The following is a 16,556-nucleotide window of genomic DNA, read 5'->3' as shown; positions in this document are numbered from 1 at the left end:
TCCATAGGAATTTGAAGAAGACTATGTTGATTTCAAACACAAAATTCTGGAGTTTGAAAGACGTCTTGGATCAATTTTTTGTGTGGGATTTCTTGATTGTTCAGGTTTAGAATCGGCATTCAAGGTCAGTTATGAAGAGCACATTAAAATGTTGCTTCAGTGAATTACCACCATTTATCAAATAACATAATTAATGATTCTAACTATAAAAATCAGTACAATTAGATATTAGTATCCAAAGGGTGTAAGAGTAGTATAAGAGGCATGTGTAAGAAGTATAAGAGGGTAAGAAGAGTGTTTCAGAGGCACTGAGAAAAATAAAAATAAATTTAGAATGATTTTTTACTCTCACGTCTTGCATATTAAGTACCATCATAATCTTTGTGTTCTAAGAAGACCGTATTAAAGCTCTGAGTGGGATATTACCTATCAGTGTTAGGTGTAATTTTGGAGACAGCCTGGGAGTTACTTACTATAAAAAGGTAAAGGTAAAGGTGTCCCCAACCAGTCGTGTCCGACTCTAGGGGGTGGTGCTCATCTCCATTTCTAAGCCGAAGAGCCAGTGCTGTCCAAAGACGCTTCCGTGGTCATGTGGCCGGCATGACTGAACACCGAGGTGCACGGAACGCTGTTACCTTTCCCGCCGAGGCGGTACCTATTTATCTACTTGCAATTTCTTGCTTTTGAACTGCTAGGTTGGCAGGAGCTGGGACTGAAGACGGGAGCTCACTCCGTCACGCGGCACTCGGGTCTCGAACGGCTGTCCTGCCGACCTTCCGGTCTGCAGTTCAGCGTCTTAACCACTAAGCCACCGCGGCCCCATACTTCTTATAAAGGGCATCAGTATTACAACAATTGGTCAAAGATGTTTTACTGCCTGAGGTGAAAGACAAGATAGGCACTCCCCTGCCCCCACAAGTTCACACATGGAAGCCAACTGGACTAGCTATTGAATCTTAATTCAACACTGGCAACATGACAGCAACTTTCACCATACTGGGGGATAGCAAGCTAGTTTATGGGATGCAGGGCAGGCTGCAGGGCACACACAGCTCTGTCTTCCCAACAGTTGAAAACAGCAGGGGGACTGCTGCTTCCCCCATGCATCCTCCAGCCTCTGCCAGCTGACACTGCTGCCTCACCCTGCCTAACGGTAGGGCTGATCTAGACAATTATCCTGTCCACGACCTGTTAAAATGAATGCAAGTGACATAACAGCATTGCTCTTGAATATTTCCAGTTTGTTTCAGTGTTTACATGTGTTTTTGTTGATTAAGAATGTATAACAGTATTTTGAAAAAAGGTTTAAAGTACAGTCCTATGGTACTTGGGAAGGAGTCCCAGGGGCCATAGAATAATATGAAGCTCCCCCTCTGAAGGTGGAGAGGGAGTTCTGCTGCGGAGGTCATCCCTTGAGAGGTGGCGGTAAGCTCTGGCACCATGGCTGCTCTGGTACAGTAAGAGCAAAAAGCAGGCATTGTGGGGGCATGTCAGAGGTGGACTAGGGGAGACTTTGGATCCCTTGTTTTCCAGACATACCCCCAGAATGGTGGTGGAGGAGAAAAACTGCCAGCCTTGAAGGAGGTATGATTTTCCTTTCCATTGGAACCAGTGGGAAGGAATGTTTTTAACAAAAGACAAAACAGTGTGAAAGAAGTAATTTTTAAAAAGGGGGAAACACTCCTCAACTTTTTGCACTGGCTGTCACAGATGGTTCCTCCACCATGGATTCTCCCTCCATGCCCCCATAGTATTTCTCTGTTAGCGCATGCGATCTTTGTATGCAGTTAGACCCATGAATGGTTGGTTTGTTCATAGCTGTGGACATTTTTAACTTTGGCTGGTATTCAAAGAGTTACTTTAGGACCTAAATTTTAGGTGAACCCAGGATTTTGCACAAGCTCAGTGAGAATTTTTAAACTTTTGAACAGCAAACCCCCATAGAACAGTACAAATTGCTTTTATTTTTCTCTTGGTTTCACATAGGTTTACCCATGCAAGTGGCAGGGGAAGGGAAAGACTACTATTTGAGAAACCCACATTCAAACCTTCCTTGGGCTTGCAGAAATATTTATCGTATTCTTCAGTGTACTCTTTGGCAATGCATCCACAATAATACATTCAAGTCTCATGAGTTGAGAGAGAACTTAGATAATTTAGAAGCTCCTGTTTAGTGCTTGGCATTTTGCATAATTTGGTCATCATACACTGACAGCTACTTTATATTATTCAGAATTAAAGTAACCTTTTCTGGTATTGATTTTATATGTGAAAATTTTTAAAAGCAAGCAGGCACAATGTTTATTTAGTATACTACTATGAAAAGACAGGATTTGCAAACAACATTTTTAATGTTAGCCCTAAGCTAAAAATTTGCTATGGAATAGTCAGAGTATAGATCTATTGCTTATACTTAAATACAGCATATGAAAGGAAAGCTTTACTCATAATATATCTTACTTTTCCCCCTTGGCTCCTTATGTTCCACTCTGAAGAAGTATTTTTTAATCTTATTTATTTCTAAATCTTCAGGGTAAATGGCTGAAAATGTAAAAAAAATTATTTGTTAATTAGAGCTACACTGCAAATAGTTAATATTCACATTGGACTGGTAATAACATATGGCACTATCCAACTGTGTCATTCCATTAGCGCAAATGATGTTGTGCTAGCAGAAACTAGGTTCTAAAACTATGCGCAAGATAAGAATCCAGCTAAAGTTATGGTTGTGCAAGCACTTGAGCATAATCCTTGTGCAATCCTTCGTGCATAAGTCCTGTGCAACGTGTTGTGCAACCAGTTGCACAACATATTGCACAAGAGTTATGCGTAATGGGTTGCCCAACGGCTTGCATAATGCACAACTGCTTGCACAACCATGCTTGCGCAAATGTAACTTTAGTTGTTGCATAACTGGTTGTGCGAAAATAATGGGCAACCCTCTTATGCAGAAAGAGTTTGCGGAATGACACCATTGGATACTGCCCATAGTTTATTCAACTGGGAACCTGCATTGAGCCCATATGCTCCTTCTTCCCACTTGTGCCAGCTTTGGTGCTTTGATCCTGGTCCTTTTAAGCCACACTTCCTGGTGCATGCAAAATAGGGAACTGTGGTTTAATGTTGTTTTACTTATCAGGATTCAACCAGCATTAAATCACAGTTCCCTGTTTGGAATGTAACAGGGAACTGTGGTTTAAAGGAACCAGAACTGAAGTACCAAAGTAGGTGTACAAGGGGAAGAGGAGCAAGGGGGAGTATGCCAATTCAAAGCTTGTTCTTAGCTTAAGTCAGGCATTTTATATCCAGATCCCCCATTTTGTGAAGTTTAATTTTTTGCCTGTTCTAAATTGTGTGTCTTGTTATTCTGGCCATTGATTTAGTGCTGTGTCTATTCTGCATATTTATAAAATGGTGCCAAAGTAATTTAAGTTTTCCAGGAAGATAAACAGAATTCTGTGATCTGTACCAATTAACCAAATGTGTGTGTGTGGAATTATCTTGCATAATGTATCTGATTTATATTGCCTATGGTATGTATGCTTATTTTTTCTGACCTGCTATAGTTACTGATCAAGCAGGTGAAAGCAGTTAAATTGGAAATCTGCTTTACTTTTATGACATGTAGAGTTTACTACTAAAATTTCAGTCCTGCAGAGTTGTTTTACGTTACTGTACGAACTCTGCATTGGGGAAAAAATGTTCTGATCTGAATTGAGATTTTTGGTATCACCGTATTCAGGTTGGAAGAAATAAAATTGGACTCATGTAATTGGGATATATGTCTTTTTATTTATATAGCTTTTAGCCATTCTTGGATATTTTCTGGAGAAGCCTCTTATTGCAGACATTTTTAGTCCAAATTACAAACTTTTACTGCAGATGTTCAATGAAGAGCTGGGTAATTGCAAACACTTCTACAATGAGCACATTAAAAAGGTATGTGACAACTAAGAACAAAATGTTCCATTTGCACTTCTCTCATAATCTCTTTATTCAGAATAATTCAGGTATTCTTTAAATATTACAGGTGGAAGAGGGAAATGAAATAATAAATAAAAACATGCCATTTACTTCAGGAAACCTTAAATGGTCCCAAGAAATTAAAGCCCGTTTACAGTCATTCTGGTCAAAATTCTCATTTGTTTCCTACCCGTAAGTATATCTCTTTGAGCCTGGGAATTGTTCATGACAAATATTAAGATTGTAGCTTGGTTGTCTCTTTCAGTCTTCAAGACATCCATTGTTTTAGAGTATTGTCTTCTCATATCAAATAGTTTTTTTGGAATGTATATGGTGACTGAAAAAATTTACAGTGCAATCTTATGCATATCTACTCTAAAGTAAGTCCAACTGAGTTTAATGAGGCATACTCTCAGGTGTGTATAAGATTGCAGCCTTACTCCATATGGGTATATTTTGTACAAATGAAAGGGGTAAATTAGGAGGAAAATACCAAAGGCATTATTCCATGCATTTCTCTAGAATATGTTTCCAAGAAATTTCATGAAAAATGAAACACACAAAATCAAAGATTCTGTCTTAGAATTTGCACTGAAATTCCTTGTTTTGTTTTGTTCCCTTTTGTTTTGTTCACTTTTCTTGTTTCTCTGCTAGAATTTGTGTATCATTCTCAAAAATGAATGAATTAAATAAAAAATGGAGTTGAATTATAGCACAGTGAATCTTCATGGGCTATCAATGGTGCAATTCATATGCTGTTTAAAGTGCAATGCTATGCATGTTTTCTGAGAAGTAAGTTCCATTGAGTTTAATGAAACTTATTTCGAATTTAGCATACGTAGGATTGCAGTGTGAGAATAAGCCCTATTGAACTTAATAGGACTTGTATCTGAATATAAGAATGTACTGTCAGTGAACCTTTACAAAGTGCTTACTCTCTAGTCTAGATGAATGAGACTTTGCTTTGCATCACCAGGGTGGAAATCTTGGCTTTTCTTTTGAGCTGTGTCAAGTGTAGGCACAGATTCAAAATGGCTAGAAACATGATACAAGGGCAGTAAAAAAAATTTAATTATAAAAGTATACTTTATCGTCTCTTTTTGCTACTGTTTGAAGTTGCTTGTGCCTGCTGATATTCATAAGATAATAAATATCTGTAGAAGATGTCTGCATTTTAATCATGTTAAGAGAAACTAAATTTTATATCTGAGCTTGTTCAATGGCCTTTTATATCTTCTATAATAATGTTCCAGATGGCTGCGTCTGGACAAATCTGTCACCTTTTTATTTTTTACATTTTTATCCTATGCTTTCCCCAAAGACCCTGACTGGCATACATGGTCCCAGCGCTCTACCCCCCACAATAACCTATGAGGTTAGGCCACCTAATGGTGACAGAGTGGGGAGTTGAACCTAAGGCTCCCTATTTAAGTCAAAAACTTAACTTCTACACCCCACAGCAGCATACTCTTTCCAGAGAATGGGGTGTGGGTAGGAGAGGGACTGTAAGACAGCAGAGAGGGATGGGAAGGTGATAACTGTGAAATATTTGAGCTTTTGCCAGGGAAAAAAATATTCTCCGTATTTATTTTTTTATTTGATTTATTGCTCAAATTTGTTTACTGCTTTCCACAGAGGTATCAAAGCAAAGAATATAAAATGCAGTGGTATCAGAACAACAGTAAAATATAATGATAAAACAACACAATACAAAATTAGTGGTAAAACACCCTATTGTGTGCTACAAACCATAGCTCTCTTCAGGGAAAATCTGGGTGAAGAAATACGCTTTAAGAATACATCTAAACATCAGAACTGTGGGGGCATGTCTAGTGGCAGGTGGTAAAGCATTCCAGAGGGTAGATGCTGCAACACTAAATGCTCTACTGCACGTGCTCCTGAGGCGAACCTCTGGAACATATTGCACCCTCAGAAGTGATACCTCTGATAATCACAGTGATTGGGCAGGGATATAAGGGGTGAGGTGCTCCCTAAGGTGTCTCTGAAAAATGCAGGAGCAATTCCACCCAGTGCAAATAAAGAGCCGATAGTTCAATCATCTTCCTGTATCTTATTTTGCATGACTAAAAATTCTGAGGGCCAATTGCAGATGCTGCAGATTCAGCTACCGCTACATCATTTACTGTTGGGTCTGTTACGTAGCTTTAAAAGGTGTAGGACCCCTAGAAGAAAAAAGGTGACAAGCCTACAGGAAGGTCATAAAAAAGAAAAGAGAGGGAAAGCCAGCTGAGGTAGGAAAATGGAGCTACCACACTACACATCTCTATGGCCCCATTTCAATACATATTTTAAACATTGGTAGCCAGATTACTAACATGGCCACAAGGAAGAGCAATGGCTAAGTAGGACTGAAGAGGGGAAGTAGAAGATTTGACATAATGATTCAGATGAAGCAGTGGGGCAGAAGCAATATTTTGTTTTTGTTTTTATTTTAAGAGGGAAAAAAGCATAAATAAAGGTGAGCCAAAAGCCAGTTGGGAAGGGAAGTAGGGGCTGGATCATCAGTTATACCATTAGGTAGAGTAAGGTGGCCACATTAGGGGGCAGATGCTGGGAGGGAACCATCTCCATTCTCAGGTAGTGTCCCCTGTGGTGGCAATGCTTTCTTGTTGCTGTCTGTCTCGCCTATTTCCCAATAGCGCCTTCTCCCAACATGTCGCAGACAGAGCCATTGGGAAAGTCCCCTGAAGGAGCAAGAAGGCAAAGAGCCAGCCATCCTCACACCTGCACTCTAGCAGGCATCATGTGTGTACAAAAATTGTTCTGCTCATGTGACGTATGCTGGTGTCACTGCTGCATTGCAGCATTACAGCATTTGCTTGAGTGGACAGTGAGCAGGCAGCAGGTAGAGCAGTCAACAAGCAGCAGTGACAAGGCTGGCATGGTTGGGCACCTCCTGAGGGCCCCAAACCCCAACACGGGCTGACTTCACCATGTTCACCATCGTTGCCTCTTCACCATGCGGTCTGCTTGTTCACCTGCCTCTCACTCTGGCCCAGACAGTGGTAGTGGTGAGAAGGAGTGGTGAGAAGTAGATGCCACTGCCCACTTGCTCATTGGCTTTCTGTCAAACCAATAAAAGGTAGTAATGATGAGAAAGGGGATAAGGAGCAATAGCAGCTGGTGACAATGGTGGTGAGAAGGTAGACAGAGGCGGCCCATTGAGGCTGCCTTGCCCAAGGGCCTCCAAAACCTGGAACCAGCACTGAGTGGTGAGGTGTTGGGAGGACACACAATTCTGTATGTGCCACACAGTGTGCCCTGCACCAATGAAGCTAGTGTGCTGCCCTTGGGTGTGGTAGAGCATACTGTCCTATCACCAGTGTTGAAGAAAGATTCAGCTGCCAGTCCAGTTGGTCTCTGTGCATGGAATGAGAGGGTTATCTTGCCCTTCACCTCAGGTAGCAAAATGTTTTGACAAAGCACTTGTGTGGCCACATTTCCATCCACATAGGCATCTTGCTAGTATATTACAATTTCTTTCTTTTTTAGAATCTTGGAAAGCCCAGAAGCTGCTTTAATCTATCAGAAATATATAGAGATGTTGACCTTGCTTGACCAGTATGAAGATCAGATCTACTATAAATGGAAATCCAAAGTGGATGATGTTTGTCAAATTAATTTAGATCAACCGCTAATTAAGCGCAATGAAGATGGTCTCCTTAGTGTAAATTTTGATCCTAAGGTATGGTACAAACACTTCTATTGTCTAGATAAATTAGCCTATTATGTATGTTGGGTTGGATCCAGACTTAGTCACAATTTTTTAGTCATCCCATTGATTTCAATGGGTCTGCTCTAAGTATAACTAAATCTGGATCCAATTCATTAACATAATAAACATGGGAAAAATATGAATGACAGTTAAAGTGAATGACAGTACAATCCTATACATGTCTACTCAGAAGTAATCCCCTTTGGGTTCAATGGGAGTTATTTCCAGGTAAAGTGTGTCTGGGATTGCAATCTGAGTCCTTTGTTATATTGGCATTTTTAATGTTAAGAAAAGTACTTCTTTTACTTCAGTTAGAGTATTCCGGCTCTGAGAAGTTGGTTGTTCAAATGTTTAAACTGCCTTAGGCTTCTTTTTAGTAGTGATATGTGTAAGAGAATAGTAGCTGATTTATTCAGGGGATAGGAGCATTTGTTATCATTACTGTTAAATCCAGTGGTGACTGGTACCGCCAACCAGTGGGAGTATTATAAATGTCCCCCACCATCTTGTTAAGCCAGTCCTACCACATCTCCCTCAGTTCAGCCCACCCAAAGCTGCTTCTGTTTGCTCAACCACAGCTCTGCCCGTAGAAGCCTCTCTCATAAAAAAATGATAAATGAAACCTCCATGTTCAGAAGCAGCATATCTCAGAATACCAGGTATTTCAGAAAATTGATGGGACCACTCATGCTCTGGCTGTATTCTTCTGAAATACATTTGGCTGGCAATGCTAGACTAAATGGAAACAAGTACACAAGATCACAAAATGGGTACAAAGTAGAAGTTTGGTCTGAGCCACAAGCATCAAGCTCCCTAAATCTGCTCAATTAATTCCCCTCCAGTTACTTTATTCTTGAAAGATTCTTTTCCCCTTAGTTCCTGAAAAGAAGAATCTCAGTTTTTATCTTGCATCTTGTCCAACCAAGTAGCCCAACCCTTTCTTTTCCTTGCTTCCATCTTAAAGAGGTGGGGATTCAGACGAAGAAAGTAAAATGTGCAGCTGCTGTCCAATCCAGCCTGCTTCCTCCACTATCTGTTTGCTGCTGCAGGCACCTGGGTGCTACTCAACATGCCTCCGTGGCGGAAGTGGTGAACACTATGATCCCCTTTCTGTACTATATCCTGTGCTGAAGGATTAGCATGGACTGCCATGACGGGGGCAAAAATTTAAAAAAATCACAAACTATGTGTATTGCATCTTACAGTATGTTTTGTGTTCAAGATACCTCTGTACAGCACGCTGTGTACCCTGTTAAGAATCAGTACTGATTAAATCCTAATTATGTCTGCACATAAAACCTCAAAATGGAATATAGCAACAGCAATATAAAATCACATAAACATCACAGTTGTTAAGACATTATTCAGTGGATACTATGTGTAGGATTGACATATACACTTAATCCCTGTCCTGTGCTTGGTATGATAAACCTTACTGCTTCTATTCTTAGAAAGTCCTGTAATCTGGATTATATAGACTTCTTTTTTCAGACTGGGCATGAAAGTTCCTACTTCAGCGCATGGGGTTATCTATATCCTTTCCAAGCCATTCCATTTTATGTTTCCGTCATCAGTGATAATGGTGTGAACATAAGAAGAACCCTCCTGAATGAAACCAAAGGCCTATGTAGTCCAACATCCTGTTTTCCATAGTGGCCAGCCAGACCTGGTTGCACAGAAGCAGGACATGAGGGCAATAGCCATCTCCTGCTTTTGTTCTCCAGCCTATGGAAAACCCACAAGTGGAATATGACTGCAATAGCACCTTCCTGGCCATGTTCCCAGCAACTGGAGTACATAGGCATGCTTCCTCTGATTCTGGAGGTAGCAATTAGTCATCATGACTAGTAGTCATTTTATTTATTTATTATTACATTTATATCCCACTTTTTTTCCTCTTTTGAGGAACCCAAGGTGGCATATATAACCCTCCTACTCTCCGTTTTAGCCTCACAACAAGAACCCCGTGAGGTAGGTTGGGCTGAGAGTCTGTGACTGGCTCAAAGTCACCCAGTGAGCTTCCATGGCCGAGTGGGGACTAGAACCCAGATCTCCTGGCTCCCAGTCCAACACTCTAGCCACTACACCACACTGGCTCTCACTGATAGCCTTATCCATCAATTTGTCTTAACCCCTTTTAAAGCTGTCTAAATTGCTGCCCATCACAAAATCTTGTAGTGAATTCTATAGGTGAACTATGTTGTGGAAGAACTATGTCCTTCTGTAAAACTAGATTCTTGGAATGGATCAGCACTTAACAATGTAGACAGTATGCAAAACTGCCCTGTGAAAGGTGATACATTTTGTTTCTTGTAGCTAGTGGCTGTTCTGAGAGATGTGAAATATCTCTTGCTTTTGGATCAACCTGATATTCCAAGTTCAGCTTTACAGTTATATAAGAAAAGGGGAACATTTGCTAAGGTATGTACTTTTCACAGTCTGTGTTCATTTTAACTATGGGTTACAACCAAGACTAAAGCCATCTTGTGTCAGCCATTAAAAAGAACCAGACCAAATCAGGGGACCCAAATCATGTTCCTGAAAGTTTCTCAGACCTTTGGAGGAAGAGAGTTCTACATGGAACTTGCAGCCATCAAGGTGGGCTCCCACACTGGAGGCATTCAAGATGAAGCTGGACAGCCATCTGTCAGGGATGCTTTGGCTTAGATTCCTGCATTGAGCAGGGAGTTGGACTCGATGGTCTTATAGGCCCCTTCCAAGCCTACTATTCTATGATTCTATGATTTTGGCTGAGACTGTTTGATTCTGCATATTTCCCTTAGTATAGATGATGTTTTCCTTTCTTTCTGGACAACTTAAAGTAACTGCAAAAGTCTAGGCCTTAGGCATGGAATCACATTGAGAACAGGAGCAGATTTTTCTTCAAGTCCATGGTATAGATGGTACTTGATTTCCCACAAAGCCTTGTTGCTCAATAGGTGGCCTGAAGGCCCACATTAGGATCGCTGCTCTGTCTATTCCCCTATTATCCTTTTAAAAAAAATCACCAGTGCCCTTACACTGTCCTTGCCTTACCCGCTCTTTGGCTGTTAGGAGATGTCATATTTTGTTTCCTAAAACATTATGTTTAGTATTAAAAAAAATCTGGATCATTGTGCCTTGTTTATTTTGCATATGATGGCTTTAATTCTTCATTACTCTGTACTCTGTTAGGTTGCAATTTGTATTGTTTCATGGCAGATATTTCAACCTTCTGTTGTTATTGTTATTGTTGTGTCCTATACAAATAGTACATGGGAAATCTTGAACTTGTAGTCCAGTGGTATAACAAGGTTAAACAGACTGTTTTGGAGGTAGAGTACCCTCTGATTGAAAAAGAGCTGAGAAAAGTTGATGATCACCTAATGGAAGGAGAAGAAACATTTACATGGCAGGACGAGAACTGTTGGGAGTACACTGAGTTTGTGAAAGCTAAAGTTTATGACTTGGAGCAGAGACTTCAAAGGTCAAAGGACAATGTTAAGACTATTCAGCAAATTATGAAGTCTTGGATGGAGCATCTGCTGTTTTCTAGAAAAGACAATAGAAAAGAAGCTTTGTTGAACCTGGAGGACAAAGAAGATAGACTTGCTAAGAAATTCGTGTCATTTCAAGACGATGGCTTCAGGATCCATAGACTTGTAGAGGTAATACTTGGTAGAAGTTAGCATGATAATGAGAGAAGTATTTTGATTTTTGCAACATAAGTACAAACACACCTGCTGCAGCCACTGCAAAAATGTAGTCAAATATGGATATCAATTCAGAGTGATAAAATGTTGCTTTAACATTTCATGGCCTTTAGTATGCAAACTATTATTAGTCAGATTAATTTAAAGAGCCATTTTGGTGCTAATTTTGTACACATGAAAGTATCCACAATTCCCTATGTGGAGCTGGTTTCCAGTTACACAATTAACTAGTTATTTAAATGAAAGTTGTCACAACAGTAGAATTACAGTGCCTATTTTTCGGTGTGTGTTTTTAGGAAAACCTCATGCTCTTTAAAGCAGATCCAGAATCAGATTCTTGGAAGATTTACCTGGAATTCATTGATGACATCATAGCTGATGGCTTTATCAGTGCCATAATGCATAATTTAAACTTCTTCTTAGAAAACACAGAGAAAATCTTGAAGCCAGCTCCATTATTTCAGGTTGAAATGATGCTAAGTGCCCTAGAAATTGAATTCAAGCCTTCACTGGACAAGGAAGCTGGAGGTGGCTTTTATGATCTAATAGATGAACTTTTAAGCAATATTTTCAAAATGTCTGCCCAGGTGAAAAGAGTGGCAACACATCTGGAAATACAACATTACCAGGTAATGTATTTCTCAAAACTGTAATATTTAACTTAGAAGAAAGATGAAGTGCACTGACCAGCTGATTTTAAAATGTATACGCTACTCAATGCAAAGAATGAGTAACACTATTACAGCTGTAGAAATAACTGTCTCCTGGTTTGTTTGTTTGTTTGTTTGTTTGGACTTAGAATGACATGGACAGTATATCAGAACTGTCTGAGGCCAGGCAAAAGATTATGGGCAGAGTGGCAGATGTCACTACCAAAGCTGTGGACTTCAGAAATTCTCTCGATTCTTATGCGTATCTGTGGGTAGATGACAGATCAGAATTTATGAAACAATTTCTGTTCTATGGTCCTGTGTTAACCTCTGAAGAAACAGAGACTTGTGCTGATGTTGGGACCCTTGATCAACGCCCAATAACTGAACAATTTAAAGAGCAGGCAAGAAAGTGGATACTTTTGTACATATTTATATTCAGAATCCTTCCCCCAATATGAAATTAGTTTAAGCTTTGTATTTGTAATACATATTTATCTGTTGTAGATTGATATCTATGAGAATCTTTACATTCAAATGAGCAAATTTGAAGACTTCAGAATTTTTGAAGGCTGGCTTAAGGTGGACATGAAACCTTTCAAAATTAGTTTGCTGAACATTATTAAGAAGTGGAGCTGGATGTTCAAAGAATATCTCCTGAGGTTTGTCATTGACAGGTAAAATGGCATTTTTATAAGAGAATAATTCTGATGTATTGTTTGTTTTTTAAGTGACAAGTTGAGACCTGTGAGAATTTGTGGGAGAAGGGTAACAATGGACTCAGAAGAATGCCATTCTTCAAGCCCAATCATCAGCCCCCACCCCAATCCCCATGATCCTTTTCAGTAATGAAAGGGATCCTTTTGATGATCCTTTTCAGTAATGAAATGATCCTTTTCAGTAATGAAGGGTCAGCCCCTCTACTGACGGTGAAGAAATTGGTTTCTGAAGGTGTGTCCTTCAACCTGCAACTTCAACCCCGTAGGGTTGCGGAATAGACCCTAGAGAGTACATAAACATTGCGCAAGATGGAACAGATATTGAGAGGGATTGAAGAAACAAAAGAGATCCCAGCTGTTGTTCTGGTTATGGTTCTCTTTTCCCTATCCCCCTTCTTTAAGTATAGCATAATCAGTCTGTACTAATAATATTTGAGATTATAGTTTAAATAACAGTAATTGAAATGCTCATCACATGTTTGCATATATTAGAAAAAAATCCATTTAATTTCATATTTGACATTTCTATACCTCCCAATAGCCAAAGCTCTCTGGGTAGTTTGCAAAGATTAAAAATACCATATCATATAATATAAAACCATTGGCATACAAAAATAGAAAAGTAATTTTGCAAAATCAACAAGAAAAATCCCAGGCCCTATTAAAAATCTTGTCAAATGCCTGGGAATAGAAAAATGTCTTAACCTGGTTCTGGAAAGATGACTTCAAGTGGACTTCACTGGGGAGAGTGTTCTATAATCAGGGGGCTACCACCAAGAAAGACCTCTCCCTTGTTGCCATCCTCTGACATGCCCTCCAGCACTGAAAATCTCTCTCTGTCGCTCTCTCTTTAACAGCCTAGCTGACCTAGAAGAATTCATTAAAATGACTGATGTTGGTCTCCAAAAAGAGTTAAAGGAAGTTGATTGTAATGGACTCATAGATGTTATGGTTCACCTCCTGGCTGTGAGACACAGGCAGGCATCTATTGATGAACTTTTTGAGCCTCTAAAAGATACTATTGTACTTTTGGAAAGCTATGGACAGAAGATGCCAGATCATATTTATGTCCAAGTAGAGGTACTGTACATTAGGAAAAATACTCTATTCTGTTCTTCTGCATAAGGCCCAATTAAATAAATGGGAGATGTACAAAGGTTCTTCTAATTTCCCCAGGCCTTGGTTGGGAGAATTTTCTGGTAGACTGTGGCCATTGTTATCCACTTTGTTTTTGTTATTGTTGCACTGTGTAAGTAAGTGTAAGTGTAGAGCCACCCTGAGTGCCATTTTTTGATAGAAAAGTGGGGAACAAATCAAATACATACATAAATGAAAATTGAAGCAAGGTCTTCTGTACTTTAATTTGTGCTAATATCCCAGTTGCCAGTTATACTGTTAGACACTTTCTATTTCTTTGTATCTACCTTCTGGTTCAGAAAACTTGGTGAACTGGTTCAGGTGAAGGGAGAGCTGACCCAACTAATAGGCAGAAAGTAAGAATTGATTTGAACAATTTTTTTGCTGAAAAATATAAAAGAAATAAAATATACAGCTCAGGATTCAGAGAAACACCTAACTCTGGCAACTTTGGACTTGTGCATTCTCAAACAGCAGCCTAAGGAGTTTACATCAGTGACTTATAAGTGTCCATATGGATTTCTTCCTTTCCTTCCCTAGGGCTGAGGGAGATGTAAACATCACTTTCTAAAATATTCCATCTTTATTTTGTCTTTTACATACTGAGAGGTGTTGTGACTTGTTTTCAACACAAGTGGTAACATTAATTGTAGTTGAATTTGAGCCAGGCAGTTTTATATGCTTTCTATACCCCCATCCTAAATAGCTGTGCCAAAGTATCCTAGCTGCATGGGAACAACTCATGGGTGAGCAGCTCCCACACACTTGGCAAAATGTGAAAAGGGGAATCTGACTAAATTGTCCTACGGCATGAAGGATCCAGAAATTCTTGCTATGTCATTTGCCTTTATTTTATAGGAATTGCCTGAAAGATGGAATGCCACCAAAAAGCTTGCTGTTTCTGTAAAACATGAAGTGGCTCCACTTCTGACTTCTGAAGTCACCCTTCTCAGAAAAAAATGTGCTGCTTTTGATGTAAGCTAAAATGTCCCCCCCCTCCCAAACACACACACACACATACGCTTTTATGAGGACAAGATTGTTGACAAAAATTTATTGCCTACGTTTCTTTCATCAGGGGAAGCAGATAGGATTCAGAGAAAGATTTAGAGTGGATGGTCCCTTTCACTTTGATGCCAAAAACCCATATGTGCTTCTTGATAAGGTAATGGAGAAATCTCAGAGGTGCACGTTATGCTGATAATCTCTCATTAAAAAATGGAGATCTCTGTTTACGTATTGTACAATTTGTATTTGACATCAGTTTTTTTTGGTAGAGCTTGACATTTTAAAGTGCTAGTTTATGTGCCTGTGCAGTTTAAAATATGCATCCTTGTTTTCTTTTTAAAGAAACTTACCTTTTCAGAAAAACTATGTTTATACATTTTAAAAATGCTCTTGATTTTTGAAAAATAGCTTTAGAACATTTTGTATACAAAGAACTGCTCTCCCCGCCCCCCACCTGATATTCAGATGTTAGCTGTAATCCTGATCTATTTAAAATGAACATAAGTTTCCTAACTGATCTCAGTGGGATGAGGACTGGATCTTTTGGAAGCGCGCTGTTGGGGGGGCAGGACTGTTGCACAATCGCACCGAGGGAAATAAGCCACGGGGGCACATGCTGATCTCGCTGGGCTTGGCTTGCCGTGTTATCCAAACTCAGGTGCCATGGCTTGTTTGGGTGGGGAGCAGCAAACCTCAAATAACCCAACAGCAGCCCATGGGTTATTTGAGGATTGCTACCTCTTCCACCAAGCCATGCCACTTGGGTTCAGACAACACAGCAAGCTGCACAAGCAAGAGTAAAGAGTAAATCCAGCCAGCAGGCTATTAGCACACATGGCAGTGTTGGCAAGCTGTGGCTTGTTAACCATGCCACGATGGTGCAAACTGGATCTATAAAGTGATGCCTCAGAGGATCTTGGGCAAGATAGGGCTTGGTAAGTTGTGCTGACTGTCTTTGTTCTAAAGAATTCACAACTAACTTGTATTTAAGTGAACAACTTAATGAAAAAAGAACAATAAATATTTGTTGCTAGAATGTAGCTGTGAACAAGTATACCTTTAATTGCATGTCATGCACATATGATCAAATCCCTGGTGTTTGTGTGCAGCTATGTGTGGATATATATGTATAAATTTAGAGACAGAAGTTTAGCTGATGTAAATCAGTACTACTGCATTGAATTTGATTTATACTAGCTGAAGAATTGGGCCATAAATGAACTTTGCATGTCTTTTGGAACTTGAGAAAACAAAATGGAACATGCACTATTCCTACAGTAATTCCTGTCAGCTATCCATCTATGTAATTCCTTTGTCTTCAGTATATGCTGTTCTACATTTTAACTGATCTTGCTTGTTTGTTTTGCATCTTTAAGGCAAACCAGGAGCTGGAGGCACTGGAAGAAGAAATGTTGCGTATACAGGGATCTGCCAATCTTTTTGAAGTTGTCATTCCAGATTACAAACAAATGAAACAGTGCCGCAAAGAAATAAAGTTGCTGAAGGGAGTGTGGGATATTAATATTTATATCACAGTAAGAGTTTTATTTTATTTTTTCAAAAGAACATTGTACCACTGGCAGTTGTGCTGAATGCTAAATCTTAAAGGCTGGGGTTTTAGAAGCTCCCATAAATTAATAGTAACAATGGA

At 39.5% G+C, this 16,556-nt stretch overlaps 1 protein-coding gene across 1 annotated transcript in view; it reads left to right on the top strand.

The window, feature by feature from the left end:
* Positions 1–16,556, top strand: part of DNAH11 (dynein axonemal heavy chain 11) — a 231,691-nt gene that overhangs the window by 33,776 nt on the left and 181,359 nt on the right. Inside the window, exons 9-21 of the mRNA XM_084858589.1 lie at positions 8–124; positions 3,802–3,939; positions 4,031–4,155; positions 7,477–7,669; positions 10,016–10,120; positions 10,951–11,346; positions 11,688–12,020; positions 12,191–12,445; positions 12,549–12,718; positions 13,618–13,840; positions 14,756–14,872; positions 14,976–15,062; positions 16,282–16,440. Coding sequence (XP_084714715.1) covers positions 8–124; positions 3,802–3,939; positions 4,031–4,155; positions 7,477–7,669; positions 10,016–10,120; positions 10,951–11,346; positions 11,688–12,020; positions 12,191–12,445; positions 12,549–12,718; positions 13,618–13,840; positions 14,756–14,872; positions 14,976–15,062; positions 16,282–16,440 — 2,418 coding nt within the window. The remainder of the gene's footprint in view (positions 1–7; positions 125–3,801; positions 3,940–4,030; positions 4,156–7,476; positions 7,670–10,015; positions 10,121–10,950; positions 11,347–11,687; positions 12,021–12,190; positions 12,446–12,548; positions 12,719–13,617; positions 13,841–14,755; positions 14,873–14,975; positions 15,063–16,281; positions 16,441–16,556) is intronic.

The sequence above is a fragment of the Heloderma suspectum genome, chromosome 5 (genome assembly GCF_057233095.1).
Source record: "Heloderma suspectum isolate Gila_16-S chromosome 5, 16-S_ref, whole genome shotgun sequence".
NCBI classification, from domain to species: domain Eukaryota; kingdom Metazoa; phylum Chordata; class Lepidosauria; order Squamata; family Helodermatidae; genus Heloderma; species Heloderma suspectum.
This window is presented reverse-complemented; position numbering and strand designations above follow the sequence as displayed.